This window comes from Rhipicephalus microplus, chromosome 4 (assembly GCF_043290135.1).
Source record: "Rhipicephalus microplus isolate Deutch F79 chromosome 4, USDA_Rmic, whole genome shotgun sequence".
In the NCBI taxonomy this organism is placed as follows: Eukaryota; Metazoa; Arthropoda; class Arachnida; order Ixodida; family Ixodidae; genus Rhipicephalus; species Rhipicephalus microplus.
The window spans coordinates 207,746,595-207,762,704 of NC_134703.1; the positions used below are offsets into that span (position 1 = coordinate 207,746,595).

Genomic DNA, 16,110 nt, shown 5'->3' on the forward strand with positions numbered 1-16,110 from the left:
TTTTAGAACGCCGGCTTTTCACGTGGCTCTGCTTGAATGGCATAAAATATCGCAGGATTCTGTTTCGCATTCCCCTGTATAAAATATCATCATCAAACGCCGGAAGAAGAAGAAAGAAGACTGCTGCCTGGAGCGAGCGCGCGCTACTTCGTCTCGATCGTCTTAATAATAGCGCCGTGAACCAGGATACTACCTCCTCGCCGGCAAGAAAGGTCAACCTGCCACAGAGCAGCAGAGAAGAAAACGGCGGAGGAGCAGAGGATCGACCTGGATCGAGCGACGAGACCACGGTGGACAGTACGAGCATCAGAACGAACGCTTGACAAGTAAGGAGTCATTGTTAACCGCCTCAATATGAGTAAAGAAGTGATAAAAAAGAAAAGGAAAGCGCTTCGCTCCCAGATCACGCGACTGATTAACGCAGCCGAGCAGCAAATTAATGATGGAGCTAACCGGGAGCAGCTGCTTACAGCGCAGGCACAGAATAAAGCAATAAGCGACAATCTCAAGAGCGCGAACGAGCAAATAGAAAAGTTTCTAACAGAACACAATGCCGAAGCTGAATTCGAAAGCGTCATAGAGTACGACATGAAATTAACGACGATCTTATTTGCAATTGAAATCAGACTTCGACAGCCTGAACAATCGGATTCAAGCGACAGGACAAGGCAGGTGACGCCCTCAAGTACAGGACAAAAAGCAACGGAACTAGTTAAGCTACCAAAGCTTGAAATGATAAAGTTTGGAGAAAAAAACTTTGAAGTGGAACCGCTTTTGGTCTCAGTACGAGTCGGCAGTTCACCTGAGACTGAATTTGAGCAAGGGACAGAAGTTCAATTACTTGTTAGCATCACTAACCGGAAAAGCGGCGGCTGCTATTGAAGGACTTCAGTACTCGGCAGAGGAAAATTATGATAACGCAATCAAAATACTGCAAAAAACGTTCGGCAATCGAGAACAATCCATTGAAATGCAAATGAATGAGCTATTGAGTTTGAAGAATGTGAGGTCTGTTCAAGATACCGATGACTTAAATAGGCTAGTACAGAGAGTGCAAGTTAACATATTGGCACTCAAGTCACTAAAAGTGGAAACCGAGAGCTATGCGCCAATGTTGTTACCGGTATTGAAAAGAGCAATTCCACCAAAATTATCAGTGCAGTTCAAGTCAAAAGAGGCTATGAGAAACAGCTCAGCTTCAGAAAACGGCGAGCAAAACAACGTAACGGGAAAAGTGTGCGAGGAAAAGCTGGACACACTTATGTTATTCTTAGGAGAGCAAGCGGCTTTTCGTGAAGAAACACAACGTGAACAATAGAGCATTACTGCAAAACCAAGAGAGAACCGCGGACAGGTGCGCACAACTTCAAGCTTCTATAGCTCAGTGGACAGAATGTGCTTATTCTGCAAGCAGAAAACCCACGCAACGGAAAACTGTCATAGGAGCATTTCAATGGATGAAAAGAAAGCTATGCTTACCGAAAATAGAGCATGCTTCAGATGCACGCGACCGAACCACACTGCACGCATTTGCAAGGCCCAAGTAAAATGCAAGCAATGGAAGGGACGACATGCCACGTCCGCATGTAGAACGGTGATGCACAAAACAAGCGCAGAGCTGGTCTCAACAGCGCAAGCCGAAGCGACGACGTCTACGCTAGAAGCAACCGAAAATATCAAGCATAAGTTTGTGCTTTTGCAGACGGCTGTAGCGTGCGTAGAAAGAGAAACATGTGGTTGGCATTGCCGTTTGTTATTAGACAGCGGAAGTCAACGTTCATTTATTGAAGCGGGATTAGCGAAAGAAATAGGTGCGAAGGTGTTGCGACGGGAAAGGCTGACGATTGGTTCATTTGGAGGAGACGAAAAGGTCAAACTAATGAACGTTGTGCAAGTGACTGTAGGATCACGAGAAACAAGCACGACAACACTGATTGAAGCGTTACAAGTCGTCGTTATCTCGCACAGTTGTATACCCACTCCAACTAAGAAACTCAGCGAGAAATTGAAACAGGTAAAGATGCAAGTGGCTGATCACAGGACTGAGACGACTGCAACAGATTCTGTAGAACTACTGATTGGCTCAGACTATTATTGGGAATTCTTTACTGGTAGAACTCGAAGAATCAAGGACAGACTGATGGCAGTAGAAACTATACTGGTATGGGTACTGCAAGGGCCGTCAGAGCAAAGCAAGACAAAACTAACACATAATCAAGCAGTCATGGTTTTGAAGGTCGAAGCTGCGGAGACAGAACTTCAGCAAGAGCTACAGAAGTTCTGGAGCCTGGAGTCAATGAGGATCACAAGAAATAGTTCGGTAACACCGAAAATGAAGTGTTCGAAGAATTCGAGAGCAAGATTGTACAACAAAACGGTCGCTATCAAGTCAGCTTGCCATGGAAACAGGACGTAAACTTGGAAAGCAAGGAAAGTGCGATAAAAAGACTACAGCAACTGACTAAAAGGCTGCAGAAAAATGAAGACATGCTGTATTGCTACGGCAAAGCTGTATCAGAGTATATGGCATTAGGAGTCGCAGAGGAGGTCCAAGAGCCATCAGAACAGCCAAATGCACTTTGCTACTACATGCCACATCATGCGAGCATTAGAGAGGACCGAGCCACAACAAAGGTTCCAGTAGTGTTTGACGCCTCATCACATTCTCGAAAAGGCATGTCTTTAAACGAGAACCTAGAGGCAGGACCCAATTTGAATGAGGACATGCTATCGATGCTCATTAATTTCCGAAAAGAAAAGGTGGCGTTAGTTGGAGATGTTGAAAAGGCATGTCTACAAATCCCTATACATGAAGAGGATAGAGATGCAATGAGATTTCTGTGATGGAAGCATGACGCTGAAGGAAGGTTGATGAATGAAGTGCAAACATGGCGCATGACAAGAGTAACGTTCGGAACAACACCAAGCACGTTTATACTGGCAGCTACAACTAAACACCATTTGAAACAAGTGGAAGGCCAGTTTTCTGATATGACAAGGACACTGCAGAAAGCGATCTACGTGGATGATGTCATTTTGGTAGCAGCAACGCTTGATGATGCAGTCAAGCTGTACGAAGAGGCAAAGCAAGTGTTCAGACAGGCAGCGTTGAATTTGAGAAAATGGACATCCAATGAAGAGCGATTAAACAAATAAATGAAGAATACGAAAGGGATGATTCTCACATAGATATTCGATCTAGAGGATTTACTACGCTTCTGGGCTTGATATGGAAACAATCAAAGGACATGATTTGCTTCCCTATGGAAAAGTGGAATTTATTAACAGATACAACGTACTTGACAAAAAGGTCTGTGTTACAAACCACAGCGAAGATATTTGACCCACTCGATTTGTTGTCGCCATTCAAAGAACGCGCGAAAATAGGACTGCAGAGACTGTGGAAAACGAACGTCACGTGGGACGACCAGCTCCCTAAAGATGAATGCGACAAATGGAAGAACCTTATGTCTAAAGCGGAGGACTTTCGAGTTCTAGGAATTCCATGATGCTACGCAAGCAAGAATCAACCAGTACAAGCGTACAAGCTGCATGTATTTGCCGACGCGAGCCCATTAGCATACGGGGCGGCAGCATACTTGATAGCAGTATACCACGATGGAAGCAAAGAATCAAGGCTGGTAACAGCAAAAAGCCGCGTAGCTCCAAATAAAGAGCTGACATTGGCGCGACTAGAACTGATGGCAGCGGTGGTAGCATCAAGATTATGCGACTACATCAAAAGTCACTTCAACGAAAGATTTCAGGAAATACACTGCTGGACGGACTCGATGATTGTGCTGCCCTGAATCAAGGAAACAAGCAAAAGAGATCCGTTTGTTGTCAGAATCGCAGAAATTAGAGAAAAAACACTTCAAGCAAGCTGGTCATTCGTTCAAAGTGGCGACAACCCTGCTGACCTACTTACACGAGGAATAAGCGCAAAGGCATTGATAACGTCAAAGTTATGGTGGAACAGTCTCGAACGGATAACAACACTAGAAAAGAACTTAGTAAGCATGATTGGCACAAATACAGACGTGGAAGACCAGCATAAAACATAATGTCACCAATGCATGGGAAGAGCCGAAATTGAGCCAATCTTGGAAATCGAAAGGTATTCATCATACGGACGGCTTATAAGAGTGGCAGCATCGGTGTTCAGATTCATAAACAACACAAGAAAGGAAAATCACAAAGGGCCGTTGACAGGAAAAGAGGTTACAAATGCAGAGAAATACTGGATAAGACAGACCCAAATATGGCTGAGACAAACAAAGAGTGAGGCCTATTCAACCACTCACCCATTAAAAATAATGGACACGAAGTCTACCTTGATGACGATTAAATTATCAGACAGACGGGATGATTGCAGTGCAGCCAAGAATTACACAAGCACGTAATATTAATTCCAAAGGATGAGCATTTCACGGAGCTGCTAATTCGTCACGTGCATAAAATGGTATCACACGGAGGAGTTCAAGTGACGCTAGCGCAACTTCGAACTAAGTTCTGGATATTGCAGGGTAGACAAGCAGTGAAAAGAGTTCTAAACAAATGTGTCGTCTGCAAGAGGCATAAGTCCAGACCGGCGACTAAAGACATACCTCCACTTCCGGCAGACAGAGTCACTGAAGCAGAGCCATTCAAAGTTACGGGAGTTGACTTCACAGGACCTCTTTACGCAAAGGACAAGTACCAGATTGTGAAGCAATATGTACTGATATTCACCTGCGCGGTAACAAGAGGAGTACACTTGGAAGTTACCAACGATTTGTCATCGTCAAGTTTTCTACAAGCATTCCGACGATTTACAGCTCGACGGAGAATACCAGCAGTAATATACTCGGACAACGCCAAAACATTTATAAAAGCCGGAAAGGAAATCAACAGAATGCTCGAAACAATTAAAAACGAGGTGTTAAAGAATTACTGCAGTGGCCAACAAATTCAATGGAAAACAATAGCCAAGTGCGCGCCATGGTGGAGAGGATTTTACGGGCGCCTCATAAGAAGCTTGAAGACGTCGATGCGAAAAATAATATCGAAAAGCACAGCTTCGGTAGAGGAGCTACGCACTATTGTAGCAGAAGTTGAAGGAACACTCAACAATCGACCATTGACTTACGTATATGGAGAACCTAACAGGGCAAATGCCACTAACGCCGGCAGAGATCATAGGTGGACGCGACAGCTTCAAGACGGACAAACAAGACTGTACAACGGTAACATTGAAGACGCATGGCGACACAGATGCAAATTCGTGCGCGCTTGGTGGAAAAGATGGCATCAAGAATATTTCAAGGAAATAGGAGCTACGGTCCAAGCCAAGACACGGCAAGCAAAACCACTCTCACAGGGTGACAACGTGTTGGTTGAGGACAAGGCTCCAAGAACATTTTGGAAAATGTGCCGGATTGAAAAACTCTACCCTGGGGGAGACGGAATAACAAGAGCTTGTCTCCTTCGCACAGGCAAAAAAGAGCTTCTAAGAAGATCGGTGAACCACATATACCCAATGGAAGGTTGTTTCAAATAGCCCGCGAGAGCTTATCACATTTCAACTTGGGCGGGCGGGAGCCTATAAAATATCATCATCGAACGCCGGAAGAAGAAGAAAGAAGACTGCTGACTTGAGCGAGCATGCGCTACTTCACTTCTTCTAATAAACCGTATTCGTTCGAAGCAGTACGTGGCTCATCAGAGATCGGCTCAACGTCGAGCGGCAGGATCCTTGTAGCTAAGATTTGGTTTGCTTTTCATTCCTCGTATTTCTTGCTAGTTTCTCTCAACTGAAACGTTGTTGCAGCCCTTTGGAGGTCAGGCAAGTCAGAATATTCTGATGTCTTTCTCATCACCCGGCCAAGGGCACTCGCCTTGGCTGGCCTCACTACCGGTCAAGGATTGGCCACTCGATACCTTTCTACGCAGTGGAGAAAGCTACGTCCCTGTGGCTCTGGTTCCTACAAATGGGGGTTCAATTCCAATGAAGAATCCAAAGGTGATACAAGTGGAGCTTTAGAAAGCCTCGTCGCTTTTTCAGAAGATTACGGAGGTCCGCCAGTTCGGCCGAGGGGCTATCCTGTGCTGCTCTGCAGACCAAGATTGCGTCCGAGAGCTTCTGAATTGCTCTGAATTTGCTGCACAGCCGGTGAGCCCGTTTATTCCAGCTCATCTTGCATGTACGAAGGGGTGGATACGAGTCTGGCACCTCAAGAAATTCTTGACTTATTTGCTGTAGCTGGGGCAGTTTGAGTCTATCGATGCACCCGAATGACTGATAAAGCAAAATCGCCTACTTAATCAGTTATAGTAACTTTTGTAGGAAGAGTTAGGCCGACAGAAATTAAGGCATAGCCACTAATCTACAAAGTAGAACCACTTTCCCCAAAACCTTTGCAGTGCTCAAAATGTTGGCGATTCGGCCACAGCATGAAAAGATGCAGATCACAGGCTAGATGTCGCCTGTGCGGAGAGAGTCATGACAGCTGCGATTTCAAATCCGATGACCAGAAGTGCTGCTTCTGTAATGGAGCGCACCCTGCAGACTCTGCTGAATGTGGCACAAAAGAAAGAGAAATGAGTGTTATAGAAATCATAGAACGCAGGCGTTGCTCTAGGAGGGAGGCGGTAGCAGAAATGCATGAAAGATCGAAAGGTTACACAGGCATAACATCCCGGCACACAGCGGCAATGGATGCATCGCTCGCAAAGTCGATAACTGAGGCTATTGAAAAGTCCACTGAAAAGGCAATGCAGCCTCTGGCAGCTACTCTTTTTGAAGCCTTGGCTGATATGTTAACACAACAGCTGACACAAATCATTGGTACAGTTTCTGGGCAAAATCAGGATTCGCACGCTCTGTTGATTTCAAGGAATACAAAGGAGGAAAATCAGACAGTCAATCATAGATCTATCTCTCCGAAAGCAGGACCTTCAAAAAATCGAGTTCAGGCTGAGTCAGAACCTGTGACAGATGATTCAGGAGACTTTACAGATATGGACACAGAATCTCTAAGAACTTCGAAACGTAACAGATCTCCCCCTTCTAAGAAGTCTTCTCAAAACCCAAAATTCAAAAAATACTTGTCAAAGAAAGACTTCTTTGAGCACCTTTCAAAAAATGATTTCTTGAAAAAAGATATTCTGGATCAGGCAGTTTCTTCTGCCGGTATAGCATCAAAATAGGTTCCCTAAAAATTCTGCAGTGGAACTGCCGGTCTATTTGGTTGGCAACTACAGATTTACAATATATTTCTTCGCTAATTTCTCCCGACCTGATTGCCATTCAGGAAACCTGGCTTGGTAACGGTAAAAAATTTTACATGAAAAACTATTGATTAATACGGCTGGATCGGCCGAGTAGAGGTGGCGGTCTGGCTTTCTTAATATCTACTAAATTTAGTCACAGAGCCAAGATATCGTATCAGTGTAGGGATACGAATTACGAAATTCTGGTGTTAGACATAACACTACCAGACTGCTCGCCTTTCTCTTTTGCAAATGTACACTTTCCTGCAGGAGTTCAAGACACGAGATGCCTCGATATTATGGTAGCTTCATGCAGAAAAGAAATAGTACTGTGTGGTGATTTCAATTCACACCATGTGTCTTGGGGCTTCAAATCTGATGTATGCGGAAGACGTTTGTGGGAATGGACGCTTGATAATAACTTTTCCTGCTTGAACTCACACGTTGCTACATTTGTAAGGGGTAACTCTAAATCGACTATAGATTAAACATTTTCTAGCTTCACTTTAAGCATAACCTCGTGGAATATATTAGATTGGACTAGAAACAGCAACCACCTTCCCATTACGCTTGAAATTAAGTTCCCGAGGTCTAGTTTGGCAGGGAAAGTTGGCTCATTCGTAAATTATGCTAAATTACAAAAAGACTTAAAATCTACGTTAGCTTTTTGCGAGGAAATGCAGGAAGACCTTAGGGCTATGAGTCTATGTGCGATGTTGAAACTATCACTACAAAATTCACCGTTTACTGTAAACTCGAACACAGCGGGATCTTTTTGCCTGTGGTGGAATCTAAAATGTGTCAGGGGGTATAGAAAGCGAAAAGCAGCTTGGAAAAAACTGTTAATTAACCAATGCCCCAAAAATTGGAGTGATTATAAATTCATGGCCGCCGATTTTAAGCATCTAGTGCGCAAAGCAAAAGAAGACTTTGATATGAATAAGTTTAATAATGTGTCTAAGTGTAAAAATAAGAAAATGCTTTTCAGGTTTTTACGTGCGAGAAAAATGATTCCACAGAGAGAAAGCAGTCATTCCACCATTATGTCTCCTCGCGAACTCTCTGAATTCTTGGAAAATATTGCTAAAGGCTTGCAAACCAGGTTTACGATAATTATGCCAAAGTCCAAGATGAAATTAAGGGTGCATTGTGATTTCCAGGAGGTATCTTTAGCTGAACTGGCGGATGTGACGAAGAGCTTACCGTCCGCTGCTCCCGGACCTGATGGGGTGACCTCTACAATGATTAAAGTGTTATACGAAATATTGCCACATGAAATCCGTAATATAGTTAATTATTCAGTGAAAAAGTCTTGGATTCCGGCTGAATAAAAGCTTTCCAAAATAATTCCGATACTTAAGAAACAGGGAATGGAGTTTACTCTGGATAACATAAGGCCTATTTCATTGACATCTAACCTGGTCAAGCTTGTAGAGAGAGTCTTAAATGCCCGTATAATAAACTACTTGAATGAACATACAATACTAAACTCCAGACAAATTGGCTTTAGATCGGGATACTCCATTTGGTGTGCACATGTGGATTTGGAAAGTCGTATACAGCTGGCTCGGCATCGCCGCGAATACTGTGCACTAGTCACTCTAGACTTAGCTAAAGCGTACGACAAAGTGGAATATCCTATCCTAATCCAGCAGATGCAAGACCATCGCTTTCCAAAATATATAACAGCATGGATTACAAAGTTTGTGAAAGACAGAGAATTTTATTGCTTCTTGGATGGATGCTCTTCTAAAAAGTTTAAGCAGACACGAGGTGTACCTTTGGGCTCAGTATTGTCCCCGGTGTTATTCAACATATAACTAAGTTCCATTCCAAGTCATCAGGATATCCAAGTTTACGTATATGCAGATGATATTGCTTTTCTTTGCAACAAACAGCGATCTGCACTCATCGTATCAGGCATTACAAAATTACATGAACATGCTAGAAGATGGCTTGACAATATTCATATGTCATTGAACGTCAAAAAAAGTGCGCTTCTGCCATTCTCTTTTAAGGATCGTGTCAACATTTCCCTGATGTATCGCACCAAGCTCATTCCCCAGGTCGATTTCCTGAAATACCTAGACATCGTACATAATAGGACGCTAAATTGGAAAAGCCATATAGACGAGGTTGGCTGTAAAGCGTCACATGCCTTGGGGTGGTTACGCAAATTGGGAAACAGAAAAATAGGATTGCGTAGGAGTTCATTGATAATGATTTACAAGAAGTATGTACGGCCTATTATGGAATTCGGATGTGTATTATTTTCAGGCAGCACTGCTTACAAGATGAGACAATTAATATTATTAGAAAGAGAAGCTTTGCGCTTGTGTCTTCGACTCTCAACATTTGTGGCAATTAATGTTTTGTATGTGGAAGCGCGCCTTCCACCTTTGTTAACTCGGTTTAGAATACTTACAGTTCAAACTTTCTTAAAAATATACAATTCGCCTCTGTGACAAGCTTCATACGCTTTTATTCAAGAACCAACCGCATTCTTTGGAACACAATGGTCTAGACTACACTCCCCTCAGATTAGGTTCGTCCAAGCGTCGCTAGAGCCTCTCAATGTAAATATTTACCAGATTTATTTAACGAAGACACTTGATTCAAAAATTGAAATTATATTTGATGATAGCTTCCCCTGTAATGCGAAACAACTGCCCCTTCAATACCTAAATATTCGGTTAAAAGATTACTTGACTCCTCTGTCCATAAACAACATTATTGCGACGGATGCATCCGTATTGAACGAAAAGGCTGGAATAGGCATCTCCTGTACTTCTCTCGACTGGTCTTTTTCAGTTCGATTACCAGATTACACACCTATATTCATCGCTGAATTATTTCCTATTATTCTAGTGCTTCGTAAACTTCCTGCAAGCGAATCAGAAGCGGTCATACTTACCGATTCTCTCTCAGTATGCGCTGCACTATCTACAGCAAACAATTTGATGTTATTGAGTATGATTAGCAGTTTATCACCAAAAAACCTTAAAAAATTTCACTTGCTATGGATACCCGGCCACTGCGGGATTTATCCAAATGAGATCGCAGACTCGTTAGCTAAAGCATCTTTAAGCGGACCACTCTTACCTATTTTACCTGATTTCGCCTACGTAACAGCACTCAGATATAGAAAGGCTTGTTTGCACAAAGAAATAGAAAAATTGTAATTGGATAAAGTCAGAGACTTCGTACATCTAAGATATTGCTGGAACAAACAGTGGTGTGTATCTCGGCACTTAGAAATTACAATCACCAGATTACGATGCAGAATTCCGCATCTGAATTACTACCTACATAAAGCTGGACTAAAAGCATCTCCGTTGTGTCTCTTTTGCAAGAAATCGGAATCAATAGATCATTTCTTTTTATCCTGTAAACGTTATGCTTATCAAAGGATAAGATACCTGGTCGGACCAATTGAGAAGCTAGGTTTAAAAACGAACGTGGAACTAATTTTATCTTTCGGAGGGATTACATTAGGTTATAGCCACAGGGAGGTTTTCTCTGCTGTGTGCGAGTACATAAGGGCAACAAAGAGATTATCCTGTTAGCCTATTGTTATTATTTACGGCTACGAGACTACCTGAATGCCTGGCTTAGCACACTTGATGATCCTGCCGCCCGGTTCTTGGCTGATCCCCCTTTGTGGGCGAGTGCCAGCAAAGCCGGAGGTTCATCATCATCATCATTAGTCCCTGGTCTCGATCGTCTTAATACCCTGTGCAGAGACTGATGTGAAAGCAGACGAGTACCCTGCTTCCCGTACCAGCAAGCCGCCTGACGCCAGAGACTGTGTCAAGCCAAGTCGTCCCCAACCATCTCAAACAAATTCGCCAACGCCAGGGAATCTACAACCACCACTCCAGGAACCTGCCACCTCTGTCACCTGGAGAATGTGGGTTAATACGATACCCACGAAAGGACCTGTTCACCTGCGGTTCTTTTAAAGGCCAGCTGAGACGCCACGTTTCATGGTGGTAAAGACGGAGGAAGGCCAGGAAATTAGAAACACCTATGACGATCTGCGACACGCATTTACACCTCTCAAAGGGAGTCCTTACGACGAGTGCGAGCGACGACATCCAGCCCTCTCAAGAGCTACGCACAAGCAAAAGGCCCCGCCGGGAGCCCTCCCGCTGGAAACAATCAGAAAGACCTGTGTAATTACTCGGTTCCCTATGGAAAGAGAGATGTAGCATGGCTGAGTCACTCTGATGTCAGTAGCATTTCGTTAAAATCGTGTGACCTGTTACGTCACCACTCTTACCTATATCTACTTTGTTTCAAACTCAATAAACCTTGTTCATAACCCGACTGCCAGCTCGCTTCCCCTTTCTTGATTTTTATTTGCACTTGGTCTTTCTATGGAGGTTAGGACAACTGTCCTACCAAGTCGCAGAGCTTGTCTTTAGCGTTTGATGAGCTACGTTGTCTATAAGCACTAATCTTTGTTAGTACTCATAATGTGTTCGGTGCTCGACTTTGAAACCTTCCTCAGATTTCATATTCTTTGATAGCTGAGTCAGTAAAGCTTCGCACAATAACACGAAGATTCTGCCGAGACGTCTAAGTTGGAACAAGACTCCATTCTACAGCGTGGTCTCCGGATTGAAGAAACAATGCCGGTTTGCTTGAACTTGCAAATTTACTTGCAACTTGTACCACTATATACAACCATAAAATTGTAAGAGTTTAGTGAGCCTAGAGCGTGGTGATTTAACCTTTTACTTTGATCCAGAGCATTTTCTCGCACTTTGTATCATCGTTTTACGCCCTCAGTTGGACTCCTCCTTCTGCATTCAAACCGAATCACACCAACCACTCCACCCGCCATTACACCATCCAATTACACGCACGGTAACCGATAAGTTGTTGCACTAGCTGACGCAATTTTGCTGCACTCACGGACACTGAAGTGGGATACATCGTGGGGGCAAGTTCGCGGACGGGTCACTTGCGCAGCCTCTGCCCTGAAGCGCAGAAAAGGATTCACGGTGGCTTAATCCCTCTTGTTAACACTTACGAGCGGTCGGCCGCGAAGGCTGCCTAGACAAGCCATTACGCAGGAAACAACAGCTTGGGCGTTTGCTCACTGCCGGTAGAAGCTTGCCACAATTTTTCCTCTTTCTGTCACTTTGCACCGCTAGACGCTTGTATCAAACAAAGGTAGGTGCAGGGGTGTAGGGACGTGGGAACGCATCCCGGGTAAGCTTCTAATTGACAGCGTGTCGCCAACGACTGAGTCACAACAGTGTGCAATTCACTGGTGTTCAGAGGTTTTCGCGTATATCTTTATTCTTTTTACTCATTTAGGAATGTCACAATTAAATAAAATATATTAGAAACACCCTTTATTTTCTACTCTATGGCTACACTAACCGTTGTCCTAATGTGGCGGTATCATTCCAACTGCTGAGTTTATATTTAAGGGGAGACTGGAATAAAGCGCTAAACAAACAAAAATTTGGCGTTTTGATAGTCCTCATGTCAATTTGTTTACTCACCTGAAAGCCTCTCGGGCCCATGGGTCCGGCTAAACCACGCTCTCCTACCTCTCCTGGCCGACCAGGTGGTCCTATGGCTCCCATGGGGCCTTCCTTGCCTGGGTCACCTCGTGGTCCTTGAATGCCAGGTGGACCCTGGCGACCTTCGACACCGGCCTCACCCTGCATGTATTTAATAAAGCCTTATATGAAAGATTTATTGTTCGAGAATTTGGCTATTGACGGTAAAGTATAGCCTAATCACTTGTATTACGAAACGTTTAATGGCATTATAAAACTTTTTTCGTAACAGCAAATCTTTAAGAGGCCATGCGACTATTTTGTGACACCCTTATTAGCATTGGAACATGCGTAGTAATAAATGGCGAGGCAAACTCAAGAAGAATGATAATAATTGGAGCGCTTAAAGTCGAGTTACAACAGGTCAAATTTCTAAAAGCGAGTATTTTTTCACTCTCCCACTGACGCCGACAGCCATTTTCAGGGTGGCACGCGCGAGAAACGCTGTGAACTCCGCGACTGAACTGGTCGTCACCATACAGTATCGCGCACGTACGCTTTGAAAGTTGCGAGTTTTGGCTTTAACTATACCAAATGCTAACACGTGCGTCATACAAGTAAGTCGTAAAATGTTGGTCGTGACCACCAGCACATTATTGTTTGGCCATGATCGCCGCAATTTTCGGAGCCCCATGGAAGACTTTGCAGGTTTCTTTTGTTGCAACATGTATACACCGGGGAAATGGACACGCACGTATCCTCGATTGAAATATATAGAAACAGAAGACAATCACCAACATAACAACGAGGTTGCATAATAAAACATTTCAATGTAGAGGGATGGGGAATGAAACTGCAAAGGTGAAAATCTTCACGGCCACTCGTGCCTTATAAAGCGAGCTTTGTAACAGCGATCATAAAATACATTGATTGTGTACAATTTTTATCGTTTTGGCATTATGTTTATTCTCAAACTTAACGTATGTAAGCGTTACAGACCCATGCTAATGTTTTTGCGATTTGCGTGAGAAAAAGAGTGACTTTCGAAACCAATTATTCATTTTTCATCTCATGTCTTTTCTTTCCTGAGAAAGAGAAATGAATTACCAACTGAACGGCATGACTTTGGTAAATATAGCTTATGGTCACTCCATAAGTTATTCAGCGTCTCAGGTTTGTGAACACGCTGGTAACGCCAACTACTTTGGGATACCTAACTGAAAAAAAATATCAATACGTGCTTTTTGTTTTTTGTTTTTGTTTTTCACTTGAAACGCGTGCTTGCCTTGAAGTTGTGGGTGTTCAAAGAACACCTATGCTGGCTTTTTTTAACTGATTCGCAAAATTTTTCAATTTCAAAATCTGACCTTAATTAAACATTTGTTGTTTGCGATTGAGATTACAATGGTCACTTAGGTTTGGCAGAACTGTTTGAGAAAAAACAATCACTTTTACCCCGGTGGAGGAAAAAATTTGAAAGATGGCATAAACTTTGCGGATAGACTATCAATAGACCTTGTGTTTTAGTTATACTTTTTTGACACAATTCAGTAAAAAGAGAAGGATTACAGTATTTCATATTTTTCTGCTCTATGGTATGCGAAAAAGACTTTCAAGTTCGAGCGATAAAAAACGTTTTGTATCCAAATTCAATATTCAAGCTAGTCGCAAGAAGATCCAGGTTCTGGTTGACTTCCAAAATATCTCAACAACGACAAACATTATTTCGTGAAACTAAGATTTGTGTTGTAGTGCCGAGGTCTCACACAGGGAGATGTTTTTTAAGGGACGCGATTTCAGGCACGCTATCTGCTGACAGCGCCACCGTTCCATGGAGCACCAATATAAACCCTGGGCAGATGCTCACCGTGCCTAGTGGGCTCGGCGGCACACCGGCGATGGGTCATCCTAACCCGCTTGACTTCTTCGCTACGCAGGTAACGAATCACCACTGTCTTTACGCTAAGCGAACTGGATGCCGATCATTACTTGTTCTGCTGAGCCCACGGCGCTCCATCTGTGTAGTTCTCGATAGTGCCAAAATGCTGTTGAAATTGTCGTTATTAGCAGGTGATATTGCAACTAATCCTGGACCTAGGAATGAACACTGTGTGGTGCCTACTGACATGCTTGTTATACTGAAGACGTTGCAATCTGGGCAGTCGGCCATGCTTGAGCAGTTAAGTTCAATCAGATTGACCCTTGCTGAGCATGAAAAAACGCTCAATGACCTGAGCTCACGGTTGACCAAAATAGAATCTGAATTACTATCACTTTCAAATGTTCAGTCTCAAATTGACATCATTGAAAGTGTTGCCACTAACAGCGCTGCTCAGGTAACTAGGCTGTCTGACCGGATTAGCCACATGGAAAGCACATCCCGAAGGTGCAACCTGATCTTTTACGGGTTCAGTGATGTGCGAAACGAGGCGTGGCGGGTTGGTGAAAAACTGGTTATTGATCTCTGTCACAAAAGCCTGGGCATGACTATTCAAAGTCATGACATAGAACGCGTCCATAGACTCGGAGCTTATCGCGAAGGGAAACGGCAACCGATAATAGTAAAATTTGCCCACTTCAAGGATAAAGAAGCACTCCTTTCGTCTAGCAGTAAACTGAAAGGCAGATATTACGGCATCAGTGAGGACTTTGCCCCAGAAATTCGTGTAGCCAGAAGACGCCTTATCGAGTTTGGAAAAGCGCAGCACTCCCCGTTTAAGCTCCGTTATGACAAGCTCATCTGCGGCAGTAAAACGTACATTTTTGATCAGGCTGAGCAATTGGTTGTCGAACGTCAGGCCTAGCAACGAGCGCAAAAACCACGAAGGCCGTATCAGAGCGTTAAGCATGATCTGTCGCTGCTTTACACTAACATTTGCAGCTTGATGCCAAAACTTGATCCGTTATGCACCTTAATCTCTTCTTCATCTAGCAACGTCATTCTGTTGACAGAAACGTGGCTAACCTCTAACATACTTGATTCCGAGATTCTTCCTGATCTACCAGATTTTGACATCTTTCGCAAGGACCGCTTTGATGATAACCGGGGGGCGGTGTGGCGATTGCCACACATCGTTTGCTTAAGTGCTCTGCTGTAAATGTAAAAACTTCTCTGGAAATAGTTTGGACGTGCTGCCACGCCACTTCACCGCGCATGTTAATCGGCTGTTGCTACCATTCACCAAGCGCCGATAGCTTCTTTCTTTCGTCTTTTCGTGAAGCATTGTTAGAACTAACAACGACGTATCCCGACACTCCCGTCTTATTATTCGGTGATTTCAATTTTCCTTCAATACATTGGAGTAATGTTGCGTCATGTCTTGCACAAAATAACATGGCT

The 16,110-nt window shown here is 43.5% G+C and overlaps 1 protein-coding gene across 1 annotated transcript in view; it reads right to left on the minus strand.

The window, feature by feature from the left end:
• LOC119172983 (uncharacterized) overlaps positions 1–16,110 on the minus strand; it is a 1,299,788-nt gene that overhangs the window by 728,539 nt on the left and 555,139 nt on the right. Inside the window, exon 27 of the mRNA XM_075893951.1 lies at positions 12,771–12,932. Coding sequence (XP_075750066.1) covers positions 12,771–12,932 — 162 coding nt within the window. The remainder of the gene's footprint in view (positions 1–12,770; positions 12,933–16,110) is intronic.